Source organism: Triticum urartu, chromosome 4, assembly GCF_003073215.2.
Source record: "Triticum urartu cultivar G1812 chromosome 4, Tu2.1, whole genome shotgun sequence".
NCBI lineage: Eukaryota > Viridiplantae > Streptophyta > Magnoliopsida > Poales > Poaceae > Triticum > Triticum urartu.
In genome coordinates, this window is record NC_053025.1 from 601,105,185 (window position 1) to 601,119,462 (window position 14,278).

Here is a 14,278-nt window from a genome sequence, read left to right on the forward strand (position 1 = left end):
AGTCTCCACAGCCAACGAAAATAAACTCTAACACTGGCAAGAGATCATTAAAGCACCGCTGAGCTAAGAAATGTCGCATAAGAAGAAGAAGAATTGGATAGAGCGAAAGTCTTCTTTTGTTCCTGGCCTCAAATGAGCTTGAATGAACAGTAAAACTTGATACAAATGAAAAAAACAATTGTGAATCTTGTTTGTGAAACCTTTAATACAATAGAACGGAGTTTCTACTCACGGCGGCATGTGTGCACGGTATCTTGCGCGTGCGTTCACGCTTTGAGATGGTAACTATCAGTACCGGTCTGGGATATTGAACAGTTGTACAAGCATATACACATCGTATTAGTTTGTTTGTTCGTACGCAAGCGGTCCAAGACGCGTGCATCGGGTCGCCTTCCGCGGACGGGGATATGTGCCGGCACAAAACGAGCCTCGTCTGATATGAAACAAATTTTGCGTGGACATGAAACGAGCTCTCTCTCTCTCCCTTTTCTTTCCCATGGTGTGCGGCGCTCTGGTGGTTGCCGGCGACGAGCCGACGACCAGCGTCGCTAAGCCATTCTTGGTGCAAATCCGCTGGGTGAGCGTTTCCACCGACGACGCACACTCCTAGCCGCGGCCTGGAAAACGGCGCGGCCACATTCAATCTCGGCTCCGGCACCACGCCAATGCTCTGCTCTCCTTCAGTGTACCGGCACCACCGCGAACTGACTGCGGCAAGGTCCTCGTGTCTCTCAAGCAGGACTTGGTGCCGCCGCCGATTCCATTAAGTTTCGCACAGATCCACCGGAAGCAGTCAACACGGAAGGGTCGAAACTCCAGATCCAGTGGCAGGGAGACCGTCGTCCACCTCGCGAGCTCCGATCAGGTGAGTTCTTTCCCATCATGTCGCCTCGTCATGGCCAGTTTATGTGTTCTATTGGAATCTTTTCCTCCATGGATGGTTTTGAATCCATGGCTGTTCTTGTCCATAGGTGCTAGCTTTGCATGTATCAAATTTTGCTCCATTTATTTCTTTGATTTGATCCGGGTGGGTTGCGGCCTTGCGGGAGCAGCCGACCTGCCGGCCAGCGGATCATCTCGTCGTCTCCCATCTCCTCCGTGGCTGATGTGCTCCCGTGAAGTGGAGGTCACCTCAAGTTCTTCTAAGCGGGTCTTTTGCTAGATCCATTTCCATGGCGATGGACGTCGCTGGCCATTATGTGAACTGTTGTTGAACTCCCCCCTTCTGAAAATTCTTGCTGCTTGGCCACTAGCCAGATTGTATAACGGGAGGTGGTCCGTTGGTTGGATTTGCCGGGCATGCAGAAACTCTAGTCAAATTCTTTTTTCTCTTCATGGGCAGTGCATTTTGTTTGCAGTCAAATCTTTCTTTTTTCTCTCCATGGGCAGTTCATTTTTTGAATTATTTGGTTCACCGATCTTCCCTTGTCTTGTATTCCCCCCTTCTGTTTCTTGCTTGCATGTTTTTTTTGGTGTGCATATTGTTTTCCCCTACAGGATTCCATCCGTGTTACTACTGTTTTGAAGTTGATTAATACTTTATTCCCTATGTTTTTGAGGTACTTATTCCTAGAATTTGTTCTTTTGTAACTAAGTGCAAAACGTCTAAAAAATGGTTGCAAAAACAATGAGCCAGATATTGGATGGTTCTTCTCGATAATGGAGATGTTTTCGAAAGCAATGATTTGAAGGGCGATGCATGCGGGCGTATTTTCCAGGCTGGTCTCCTTCAACAAACAAAATCAAATTTGGATAGTTGGAGGAAGGGATTTCACTTGCAGATTTTCCAGGCCGAAGCCGTGGCCTTTCGGCGTGCTATTGCAGGGGCGAGTTTCTTTCCGGCGGGTTGTGGTGTTCTGGTGGGTGTGCGTCTGACTCGGGGAAGAAGAACAGTAATTGTTGGGCGGTTGGGTAGAATAGGGAGAATGGAGCGTGTCAATATTGCCCCCAATCTGCCGCTGGGGGCCAACACTGTTTCCAGGCTGTACTGCTACTTGTTAAATTTTGGTATATGCAGTGAGCAGTTAATTTTTTCACTTGACTGTTTATTGGAACGCAGATTCAAAATTTGAATCTGAATCTGGTGTGTTGAGTGTTAACCCACAAGAAAAACACGATATCTTTTAATTATTTGTTCCATATCTGACAGGTTTGAAACTATGTATCAGGATTAGATAGACTGGTTTGATGTTCCACTACTGGCACTTGTTGCTGAATCACTCCAGTCCTGGTTCGGATCAAGTTCGAAAAAACTGTCTAATTTCTTTGCAAACGTACAGTTCTTGCTTAAGACCTCTGGTCTGATAAAATATGTGCTGGCGCTTCTTGCTTATGAAGTGCTTCAAACCTTGGTTGATCAGTTCAAACAAAAACAGAATTGCTTTTTTGTGGGGAATTACTTGTAAAATTGACGGTATGGTTCTGGTTTAGTCGACGATCCTGGTTCTCGTACAAGACGGACGATTAATTTCTGCATGCAGCCCACCAACTCAAGCTGCTGGTACTGCTCTGTTCGGGAGCCAAAGTAGTACGTACTCCTCTGTTTGGAAGCCGAATTAGCAAGTAATCCGCCTAAATAATGTCCTGACCGTCATTTTGATTTCAGCCATGCATGCCTTACTGGGGTAGGTATAGTAGTCAACCACTGTTGCATGCGTTAATACTCCCCACTAATGCTCAAGCTTAAAATAGTTGGTCGCCTAGCTTTAGTTTTGTTAGTTGACTGGTACTGCTGCAGTAATTTTGAATGTCCTAATGGCGCCTAATCACTCCCAACCACAGCACGCATTTTTTTTCTTCACAAAATGGTACTGATTGATTTGTTTCATAATGCACGTTCAGCGAGTTAGATCAAAACAATGGCGTCTTTTAAAAGATTTCAAACGAACCAGTAGCTTGCTTCTTGTGCCGGCTCATGGACTCATGGTACTCTGTCGCTCAAGGTTTCTACCTCGTGCCAAACCTGGCACTCGATCCGGTGGCCCAGGTGTGCCAGTACGGGGCGCTAACGTTTGTAATACATGCATTCATATAGCAGGAAACGAAACATATACACAGCGTCATAACTGCGGTTGTGTGGTCCACCAATGGACGCCGTGCACAGAAAGCATTATTCGTTAATACAAGTCCTTCTTTGCATAAAACATTTTATCATAAAAAAAATCAAGCACACAAAACATTTGTCAACGTTCGTCACAAAAAAGTTCAGAAGTTTTTTTAATTTATCTTTTTTTGCTATTTTTCTGATTTTATTGTTCATCAGATTCTTTGTGTCCCGGATAGAGCAAAGATAAACTATAAACGCGAAGTAAAACTAGAAGAGGCAATACAAAATCAAAGGCCACTGAAAATAAATCTATGGAAACTTGGCCATACGTACACTGGCTACTTTATCGATTTCTCTCCTACATAGCAAGGCGTGCATGCAATATCTAAAATCGCATAAAAAGGTATTAACTTACATGCACAAATAGGTTCACTCATAAGCACATATGAAATGTCTGTGAAATTGATTGCAGTTTGACTTCAATAATTAATTTTTTATTAAATATCCATGTAATTTTTTTGAAATTGTTTAAGGATTGATTTTTTCTAAAATTGGTAGAATTATGACCAAAATAATCGAAAACACCAAGGTTAACATGTTTCCCCGTTCATCCACGCGAATAGTACATTTAGAGAAAGTGGTAGGAAAAAAAGTTCTTATTTTTTTGGGTACCAAACTTGGTATACCATTCTACTCACGCGTGAAGTAAAGCAAATATAACTAAGACCTTACTATTCACCAAACAATGTTCTTTTAATATAGTTTTGATTTTGTCAATTTTTACCAAGATTACCACGGATGTCATTTCTTCGTGAAACTTCACACGCGAGCATAGCAGTCGACTATTTATGTTAGAAAATGCTACAGATTTATTTTATTTTTCAAGTATTTTTTCAATTTTATTGTTCTAGCTGTGCGTGTAGAACCATGTTTCAAAAATTCATGTCCCAAACTAATTGACATTTATGAATATGTATGAATCTATTTCTATATTTGATGAAAGAACTAGAAGTCGCTAAAATAAATAAAAATGAATTGATAATAATGTTTTTAAATATCACTGAAATAATTTTAAAAATCAATAAAAATGCCCCAAAAATATGAAATGTATGTGACTTCTGTTGGATAAGCAAAAATATGTTTTACAATTCTATTGTTCTGAATAGTCTTTGAATTTTTGGTCATACACAGGAGCGACATGACAAAGATTGAGGGAGACGCCCATCAAGGAAAATCAGGGAATTGTCAGCAGCTAATTGGCCGTGGAGACTCTGCTATATAGCCGAGGGAAGACGCCATGATATGGGAAGCCGAGCTACGTAGCCCCCGCAGCTAGCCTCTTCCGGTGCAACCACCACCACGGAGGAATCCGGGGTCTTCTTCCTCGCCGCCGTCGAAGAAAGATGCGGCCTCTACGGGGAGATCCCGGAGCCGGAGCGGATCTTGCTGTCCTCTGCTGCTGCTTCTTGCTCCTCTCCTTCCTGTCCCATGGCGCGGACATGCCCCTAGGCTCCTCCCTCTCGCCGGCGGCCAATTCGACCTCGTGGTCGTCGCCCAACTCCACCGTCTCCCTCGGCTTCGCGCCGTCCCCGACCTCCCGGTCGCTCTTCGTGGCCGCGGTCACCTATGCCGGCGGCGTCCCCATCTGGTCCGCCGGAGCCGGCGCGGCCGTGGATTCGAGGGGCTCGCTCCGCCTCTCGTCCTCCGGCGATCTGCAACTGGTCAAAGGATCCGGGGCCGTGCTATGGTCGTCCGGCACCGCCGGCCAGGGCGTCGCCGCCGCCGCCCTGCAAGAGAGCGGCAACCTCGTGCTCAAGAATTCCAGGGGGCGCGTCGTGTGGCAGTCATTTGACCACCCGACGGACACCGTGGTCATGTCGCAGAGCTTCACCTCCTGCATGAACCTCACCTCCGGCCCCTACGTCTTCGCCGTCGATAGGTCCGGCAACCTCACGCTCAGCTGGGCCAGCGCCGGCGCCGCCCCCGTCACCTACTTCAATAAGGGCTACAACAACTCCTTCACCGCCAACAAGACAGTCACGCTCACGATGCAGACCAACGGCATCGTCTCCCTCAACGACGGCTCCCTCGTCAACCCCGTCGTGGTCGCCTACAGCAGCAACTACGGCGAGAGCGACGACATGTTGCGCTTCTTGCGCCTCGACTCGGACGGCAACTTCCGCGCCTACAGCGCCGGGCGCGGCAGCGGCACGGCGACGGAGCAGTGGTCGGCGGTGGCGGACCAATGCCAGGTGTTCGGCTACTGCGGCAACATGGGCGTGTGCAGCTACAACCGCACGTCGCCGGTTTGCGGCTGCCCGTCGCGGAACTTCGAGCTCAACGACGCCGCCAACCCCCGCAGCGGGTGCAAGCGCAAGACCGAGCTCCAGAACTGCCCGGGCAACTCCACCATGCTCCAGCTCGACAACACGCAGTTCCTCACCTACCCGCCGGAGATCGCGATCGAGCAGTTCTACGTCGGCATCACGGCATGCCGCCTCGACTGCCTCGCCAGCCGCTCCTGCGTCGGCGCCACCACGCTTTCCGACGGCTCCGGCCTCTGCTGGCTCAAGGTGTCCAACTTCGTCAGCGCCTACCAGTCGGCGTCGCTCCCCAGCGCGTCTTTCATCAAGGTCTGCTTCCCCGGCCTCCCCAGTCCGGCTGTCGTCGCCGGGCACTAACGCGTCGTCGCCGGGGACCTCCAGCCTCCATGGATGATTTTTCCTTCTTCTGTAAAACCATACACTACTACTGTACTACTAGCAAAGCTTGGCAGCCGTTGCAGAACTTTGTGGGTTCAGAGAAGTAAAATAACACCCTTTTACGTTAATAGGGAAGAAATGAGCGTCCGAGTGGAAAATTCCCCAAGGAAGTGAAATTCAGAACTTCTGGCTGCTATCTCGTCTTTGACTGCAATGCTAAGGTTTATATAAGCATTGAAACCCGTGAGGTGAACCATTTCAACAGACACGAAAAAGATTATGTCCTTTCCTATTACAGAACAAAACAATTGTTGATATCAATCAAAACAGAAATCTGGAGGTCAAGAACCAAAGATACCGCATAAACAAGATGCTGAGTTTCGCTGAAAGATGAATGGTAAGTCCTGATCGATCCAGGGAACACCGAGCTTCTGGGGACGCATGGCATGGCAGCACGTGTGTCCTCTGCCCGTGTTACCTCGAGAGAGGGACAAGCTAACAGCATTCATACTGACCTTAATTTACTACTACTTGGCCTTCTTAACAAGTGTGGAGGTGCGGAATTCTGCATCGTCTCTAACGAAGGTCCACCAAAGATAGGTGAGAGGAATGGTGCTCGCGTGCCACAGCGAATGTGCATCAGCATACCCCTTGTACGGAGGAAAGTCATACACTTCAAGAAGCACTGCTAGAGCTCCTCCGAATATGACGATCCAAACCTTGAATCGTGATGGATGATGGGTCACAACGGCCCAGGTTGTCCATGCGACAATGTGAACAACACCCATTGCCACACAAACTTTCATGTTCCATCCTGAAAAGGCAAATAAACGCAGCAGATGCACATGAATCGATATTATGTTTCTACACAAAAGGCAAAGTATGTGCAAGGTGCCAAGGTAAACTGAAGACACGATCAAGCAAAAGGAACTTTACCGTAGTCAAGTTCGTAGAAGTTAAGATACAAGATGTGTGTTGTAACGAATGCTAGAATAGGTGCAGCAAACATCACCCTGCCAGCCTCATCCTTGACATTGAAAGTTCTTAGCAATGTAAGGATTAAAGAGTAGCCAAGTTGGGCCACAGCTGAAGAGTAATCCATTTTCTCGGTCAAGTCAATATCCCTACAAAATGAAGAATGATGCTGCTGAGCAAGATATCAAATACTATTATGACAGCATGCCCAAGCTTTGAGCAAATGCACACCTAGTATGGAATATAGTGCTCCAGAACCATGCATTTAGTGATAATATTGCATAGATATGCCACAAGCCAGTGTATTCGTAGTATGTCCTCTTCGTCTGAGGTCTAAGAGGTAATCTGTAATTCACTTGGAGGAAGAATGAAAGCCAGCCAATGAAGTGCGTCAATAGGTTGAGAGCAGACAGTGCAGCTGAAAGGGGCTCCTGATAAATGGCAAACAAGTTAAGACATGTAGTAGTGGTAGTCATCATGGTGAAATACCAGTATCACTCATCAACATACAAGCCAAAACATGCCTGGAAGACAGAAACACGTTTGAAGGGCCATTTTCCATGATATTTAACAGGGCTCAGGCCACCTAATTGCCGTCGCTCTTCTCTTTGTATCATGCAGTAGTAGCGGCAGTCTGTCATACAGTTCTGTTGCTTCCACTGCAAGTAAAGGGGCTCATGTGTATACCAAGAACTTCCAGCAGATGTGCTGTCGTTATCCCGGGACTGACAGTGGCTGATGATGTTACTTCCAGTAATCCCTGTATTCTGACACTCCTTCACACAAGTTCTGCAGGTTGATCACAACGCAAGTTACCAGAAACTTCTAAACAGTGTAACATCAGAATGACAGCAACTGAAAGGTCGATAGATGAACAAATTTCAGGAACCCAACCAGTTTTCAGTTCAAAATTTTGTCAAGAAAAATACAAAAGGAAAAAATAAATATGGTGAACTCAATTACTTTGTACGAAATACATCCACAAACTTAATAGTCACTTTTAAGAGTCCATAGAGTGCAGGAAAAAAGGACAGGCAGAAACCAGATATTATGGGTGGTAGACTGATTGCACAAACAAAATGGAAGCATACTAGAAGAAAAATATTACTGCAATCATACTATAAATTAATCATGAACAACCCACGCACTGGAAAAGAAATATCATTCACAGGTGTAGCCTAGTTATTGACTTACAGTAATCCACTGTTAATGTTTTGTTTAGAATTGGGGTCATTCTACTATTGTGCTGCTATATCTCCTAATGTGCAGCCACATAAATTCAATTTATAGTATTATATCAGATACTCCCTCCGTTCCTAAATATAAGTCCTTTTAGAGATTTCAATATGAACTACATACAGATGTATATAGACCTATTTTAGAGTGTAGATTCATTAATTTTACTCTACACGTAGTCTATATTAGAATCTCTAAAAAGACTTATACTCCCTCCGCCCCAAAATAATATACTCTACATGTAGTCTATATTAGTACAAAGTTGAGTCACTTATTTTGGGACGGAGGGAGTATTTAGAAACAGAGAGAGTATTATTTACTATTTGTTCTTGCATCCTGAAATTTGATCAAGAGGACCTAGGCATCCTATCACCACCCAGGTTGCCTCAACTGACTGTCACAAGACAGCTACAGAACAGATGATGTGCAAGCAAACACAACATTAATTAAAATCATTTCTTTAACACTGTCCCACAATTTAGCAGAATCTATTCAACTGCGTCTAGAGCAATTTTATTTACAATTGATAAAGCTAAACAAATGTTATGGTAAATGGCAAAGGGGTACTTTGGATTGAAGGAAATCGATAGGAAATTGGAGAAACCTAAATCATTTGGAATTTGATCCTACCCTTCCGAGCAAAGAAATGGCCACCTGAAATTTCAGGGTACTATTCAACAATTCAATAGGAATCAAAACCCCCTCCAACCACTGTTTCTACTCATGCGCGTAGGGATGGGGTTGTTTTCCTGTGCTTTGAGACTCCAACAGACTAATCATGCAGTTTTTTGTGCTTCACAATCCTTGTTTTTGCACCTGTACTCCTGTAAAATTGCTATGTGAGAGAAAAGCCCAACACGCCTCCCAGGCTGCTCTCCCAGACGACTCCCAGGTCGACTCCGAAGGCGACCAATAACCTCACCAAAAGCGCTCCTCCCGTGCCCTCCCGCCACCGGCAGTTCAAATAGGAATAGATGTAAATAGCATGAAAATAACAGCAATTTCGGTCCATGCAATGAAATGGCACCACAAACCATGTAGTAGTATGTCACTCCAAAATAAAAATAAGTCATCGGAAAGTATGACTCCGGTCAGAGAGTTCAACAAGGATGAAGATGAACAATTGCACACACATGCAATTCTTCAAGTGTCATAGTTAAACTGGTTTGTTCAGACATGCCATTCATGAGACGGCGGCAGATGACAGCACCTCATGAACACAAACTAGTACAGCCCCTCACACAATGTATAACTCCTAACCAATGGTTCTACAATATGTAGCACAAATCAAGACCAATAAAAAGAAAAAATTCCAACAAAAACTGAGGCAACGATGCCACAACAGTTACTAAAGGTGGTCGGTAGATCCACAGCAACTGTTGCAAAAATGAGTTGGCCTGTAACAATTTTCATAACCAAACAAACGTCTAAAAAGACATACTATGTTTTGTTAACAATGTATAGTTCAACCACTTGCTAGAAGAATCATTTGTGCACAGCTTAGGTAAGAAAATATATCCATGCAATGATAACCAATTACCAAGTAAGCGCGTATAGCTTAATGTTTTTCCCCGAAATATAGTAAGTACTCCCCCTCCAACTCTAAAAAGATGCCGCCCACACTTTTCGTGATTTAACTTTGACCGCCAATTAGACCAATAATACATAAGCCATGTAACTTAAAAATTATACCATTGGAAAATTCTTTCAGATACAAACTTAATGGTATAATCTTATTAGTTAAATTCATGGTCAAACTTGACTTTCATAAAGAGTGTGTGCCTTCTTTTTGGAGTCCAATAATTAATTGTTTGACCTGCAGTCTCTCTGTCTATCTAATACTCCCTCCGTAACTTAATATAAGACGTTTTTTGACAAATGTCTTATATTAAGTTAGAGAAGGAGAAATTATGATGGACTAATTTACTACCATGGCAAGAATACCAATCATGTGTCACCACTTAATCTTTGTGCATCTAATCAAAAGCATCTAAAATGGGATTGAAAATTATGTAACTCAATGTATGGCACTATTTTCTCGCATATTATTCCCTCCATTTGAGTGTTTGTCACTTTATCCACTTTAGTCAATCCACCTTTGAACCAATTTACTAATTACACTAGAATAAGTAGGGTGTGGTAGCTGAAACTTGACTAATTGTTCATCTGACGGACAGGAATACTTTAAGGTTCTATTATTCCATTGTCAAGTTGAAGTCAAACAATAACCATCTTAGATTGACAGTGTCTGGTTTTCCTATTCAGATATTTTCAATCAAACTGTAGGATAGTCAATTGTGGACTCCAGTACATGCATACCGATAAGGCTAAGATATCACAGTTTGGAGATAGAAAGAGAGATTTAATATTTTTAACCAACTAGGTAAGATGACGAAACATCAGCCGAAATTAACCCAATTACGCATCTAGATATATATATTTAGAAGACGAACAATGCTACTGCATCCGATATATCTGAGACTTAATTACTACAATTACAAGCAATAAGCATCAACCAAAACCCAGCTAGGCCCACTTTCGCATTAGAAAACCTAACAAAATTCGAGAACCAACTTATCCAGCAAGGCCTGGAATAAGGTATATAGGAAAATAAACGACAGCCAAGCGCAATGGTACATCATGTGCAACATGGGATGAGTCAGCAATGCTTCGTCTCACCTGTACTGCGGATGAGCATCTCCCGGACTGGCCTTGACGGAGCCGACCACGAATCCGACTGCAAGAAGGGAAGCCAATCGAACTACCCAGAGGCTACTTCCGGCCATCCCGGATGGCACGCCTGGGTCAGAGTCCGCGAACCCCTCGCCGCAACCAGCTAGATGGATCTTCACTCCACGGCAGTCCAGGAGTAAAGGGGAGAGGACGACAAGGAGTAGCACTGCAACGAGTTCCAATTGACAGAGAATGTTGATGCCCTGTTCCAACTCCCAAGTTCCAGAGGGATAGAATTAGGCTTTTAGTAAGTGTAAAATTGAATAATCAAATCATTAGCTAGCTGTACTGTAGTCTGTAGATCACCTTCAGTAAGGCAATGGCACCAGGAGCGTACCTTGGGTGGGTGCTGCTGCCGCAGCCTGCGAGGGCGAAGTGGAGATCTAAAGCGGCGAGCTGCCGCCGGCTTGCCTCCGTGCCTCGCCGCTGGCTGCTGACTAGCCTGGCGCCTGAGAGAGCCAGAGAGCTGAGGGTGGAGTCGGGGGACGGGGAGGAACCGTCCGGGGAAGGAGAGGAGCAGTCCTCGCCGCCGGGTCAAAGGCGGGCTCACGGAGCGGAGCGGAGGGAGCGGCGGTGGTCTGGTGGAGGCCGGCGGAGGCGGCTCTGGTGAGGGCCGACGAAGGGGAGCGGCGCGGCGGCGGTGGACGGCGGAGTGAGCGAGGCTGGGAGATGGCTCCTGGTCGTGGCGGCGCAGTCGGAGATGGAGATGGGAGAGGAGGATGAAAAAAGGATTGGGCTATTGATTGATTTGTTCGTTGGGGGTCGGCCATTTTCGCTAACCAGACGGGCCCTTGGGCTGATGGGAAAAAGCCCACTCGGGCCTTCTTTGATTTGTGCGAATTGTGTAGGAATTTTATAGCACAGGATTTTCAAAGAATTTCGTTTTGGGGGGTTGTAGGAAATGATTATATTATTACTATGCAGTAGGATAGAAACTAATTCTTCACATTTCAAAGAAAAAAACATTAGACTGGGAGAAATGAAAAAAAATCATAACCTATGCATCAAATGACATTCATTTTTTTATAGGAATTGAGATACATTTCATCACACTTCCTATGATTTTCCGATTATTATGATATTCCTATCCTATAAACAAAAGGAGGTCTCAGTCAAGACCCCCACACCACACCCAGGAAAGAAAAAGAAAATAACTAACTAAGGTTACCCCTTGCGGGGACCCCCAAGGGTGCGCCAAGTAGTGTGTTCAGTTGTCGCCACATGTTACGTGTTGGGTGCGTTCCATGTATTTTTTTATTCACGTTTTTGGGGTTAACATGAGATTTTTCCGGGAGGTTTTTTGTTTTCGTTTTCTGCCTATTTTTTCCGATGTTTTGAAGGGAAAAAATGTGAAGCACAGCTATGCTTCAGGGGAAAATGTTTTCATGAAAAGCACATATTTGCTTCCGCGAGAAGCACAATTAAGTTTCCCGAGGGAAAGAAAAATTGTGTTTTTGTGAGAAGCACAAATTTGCTTCCGCGAGAAGCACAATTGTGTTTCTCGAGGGAAAGAAAATTTGTGATTTTGTGAGAAGCACAAATTTTCTTTGTGTGGAAGTACAAACTTTCGTATATGCGCTTCTCCAAAAAAAAGAGGAAAAACACATCATGTGCTTCCAGAAAAAAGGGAAACCCCTCAACACGCTTCTAGGCTTCGGGTTTTCTCTTCCCTTTTTCAGTATTCATTTTTTTCATGAATAATTTATTATTTTTTTTTGAATTTTGTTATTTGGATTTTTTTTCAGCTCTTAGTTTTTTATTTCTTGTCTTTTGTGTGGAATTTTTTTTTGTGGAAACTAATTAGCATGAGATCTAGTTTCAGATATTTCAACATGAGAAATCCATTGTTGAAAATGATTTGGTATTTGGACGCACGGATCAAGAGATAAAACATCTTGGAAAAATGAATCTATACAAAAAAGGAAAAAATTCAGGTTCCGACAACTGATGCACATGCAGTGCCCCATTGGTCAAACCAGAGAAAATGGGGAAGTAAACTTTGCAAGACGTAACCCTTAACTAGTGATTTTGAAGAAAAATACACAAAATCCGGAGAGCTCCCAATCGGCGTTGTCCCTATCTCCCCCATAGGTCTATAGATATCGACCAAACATGCACCCCCTTGCAACCACAAACCATACTGGGCCAGCCCAGTCCGCATGGTTTTCTCTGTGCTTCCCGTCAGTTTTGGGAAGGTTCTATGGGTTTTCTTTTTTTCGGTTTCTTTTTTAATTTTTCTTTTATTATTTTAGTTGTTATTATTATTATTTTGTTTCATGGCCATTTTTTGAAACTTTTTTTTCAGAAATCACGAACATTTTTAGAATTCAAGAAAAGTTTGCAAATTTTCTTGAATAGGAACATTTATTGAAATGTAAAAAAATCAATTTGTGAGAATTTTTTTAATATGTGAGCATTTTAAAATTCAGAACATTTGTTTCAAATTTGAGAACATTTTTTGAAATTCCGATTCGAAATTTGGGAACATTATTTCAAATTCATGAATAATTTTTAAATTTGAGAACATTTTTTAAAAATTGGGAGCATTTATCAATGGAACCGTGCATCCAATTACCGAATCATTTTGCCCGTTGGATTTCTCGTGACGGGATCTTCAAAACTATATCTCATATTAATATTTATCTCTTAAGTCAAGTAGCTTTAAATATGTGAAAGATAGATTGTGGGGGAAAGTGAATAGATGGGTAGAAAAAAGCAATTTCCGTCGCTTGCAAGGAGATACTTTTTAGATCAGTGGCACAAGCAGTTCTCATCTTTTCGATGTCATGTTTCAAACTACCTCGGGGATTATGTGAACATATGAACAAACTCATCAGTCAATTTTTTGGGGGCAGCAAGGAAGGCCAATGGAAATCACATTGGGTATCATGGAGATCAATGACACATCCGAACTTTTTAGCCTCGCTCTTTTGGCTCGACAAGCTTGGCGTATCCTAACTAGCCTTGATTCCATGTGTGCTTGGATGATAAAGTCTATTTAATTTCCTATTGGTACTATTCTTTCTACGGAAGTGGGTTCCAATCCCTCTCAAATATGGCATTCAATAGTAGAAGGTAGAGACGTGCTCTCTCAAGGTCTCATGAGAAGGAGCAATAATGGAGCTTCGACACGTATTTGGGCATAGAATTGGATACCAGGGGGCACTTCCATGAGGTCAGTTGCTTATTTAGCTAATAATTGATAACCCACAAGTATAGGGGATCGTAACGGTTTTCGAGGGTAGAGTATTCAACCCAAATTTATAGATTCGACACAATGGAAGCCAAAGAATATTTGAAGGTATTAGCAGCTGAGTTGTCAATTCAACCACATCTGGAGATTAATTATCTGCAGCAAAGTGATCAGTAGCAAAGTAGTTTGATAGTAGTGATAGCAGCAATAGTAACAGTAATAGTGATAGCAGTAATTTTGTAGCAAGTGTAACAATGATGATAGCAGTAGTAACTTAGCAGAAACAATATGGAAAAGTTCGTAGGCATTGGATCGGTGACTTGTTGGATGATATTCATCATGAGACAGTTATAACCTAGGGCGATACGACACTAGCTCTAGTTCATCGATATA

General features: G+C 43.6%; 2 protein-coding genes across 4 annotated transcripts; one reads left to right on the forward strand and one right to left on the reverse strand.

Annotated features, from left to right (window-relative positions):
• Positions 1–379: 379 nt before the first annotated feature.
• Positions 380–5,867, forward strand: LOC125553063 (G-type lectin S-receptor-like serine/threonine-protein kinase At1g34300). Of its 2 annotated transcripts, XM_048716816.1 has the most exons (3): positions 416–577; positions 740–865; positions 4,238–5,867. In XM_048716816.1, the coding sequence occupies exon 3, from the start codon at positions 4,450–4,452 to the stop codon at positions 5,725–5,727; it is 1,278 nt and encodes a 425-aa protein (XP_048572773.1). In that variant the 5' UTR covers positions 416–577; positions 740–865; positions 4,238–4,449; the 3' UTR covers positions 5,728–5,867. The 2 variants fall into 2 exon arrangements, 1 of the variants encoding a protein (XP_048572773.1); XR_007303894.1 differs by lacking the exon at positions 4,238–5,867 and adding an exon at positions 1,637–2,036 and having other exon boundaries at positions 380–865.
• Positions 5,868–6,012: 145 nt separating this feature from the next.
• LOC125553064 (post-GPI attachment to proteins factor 3-like) lies at positions 6,013–11,420 on the reverse strand. 2 transcript variants are annotated; one of them, XM_048716818.1, is made up of 6 exons: positions 11,030–11,420; positions 10,639–10,895; positions 7,248–7,512; positions 6,955–7,154; positions 6,685–6,872; positions 6,013–6,562 (listed from the first exon to the last, which is right to left on the reverse strand). In XM_048716818.1, the coding sequence occupies exons 2-6, from the start codon at positions 10,743–10,745 to the stop codon at positions 6,276–6,278; spliced, it is 1,047 nt and encodes a 348-aa protein (XP_048572775.1). In that variant the 5' UTR covers positions 10,746–10,895; positions 11,030–11,420; the 3' UTR covers positions 6,013–6,275. The 2 variants fall into 2 exon arrangements, with proteins under 2 accessions (XP_048572775.1, XP_048572774.1); XM_048716817.1 differs by lacking the exons at positions 10,639–10,895; positions 11,030–11,420 and adding an exon at positions 8,776–10,595.
• Positions 11,421–14,278: the final 2,858 nt, after the last annotated feature.

Excerpts from the sequence above, each read along its gene's own strand:
- LOC125553063 (XM_048716816.1), top strand. The coding sequence starts at position 4,450 with ATGCGGCCTCTACGGGGAGATCCCGGAGCCGGAGCGGATCTTGCTGTC.
- LOC125553064 (XM_048716817.1), bottom strand. The coding sequence starts at position 9,032 with ATGACTTATTTTTATTTTGGAGTGACATACTACTACATGGTTTGTGGT. Across the intron at positions 7,513-8,775 it reads GCAATTTTACAGGAGTACAG|AACTTGTGTGAAGGAGTGTC; the intron begins GTGCAAAAACAA and ends ATCAACCTGCAG. Across the intron at positions 6,563-6,684 it reads CTTCTACGAACTTGACTACG|GATGGAACATGAAAGTTTGT; the intron begins GTAAAGTTCCTT and ends TTGCCTTTTCAG.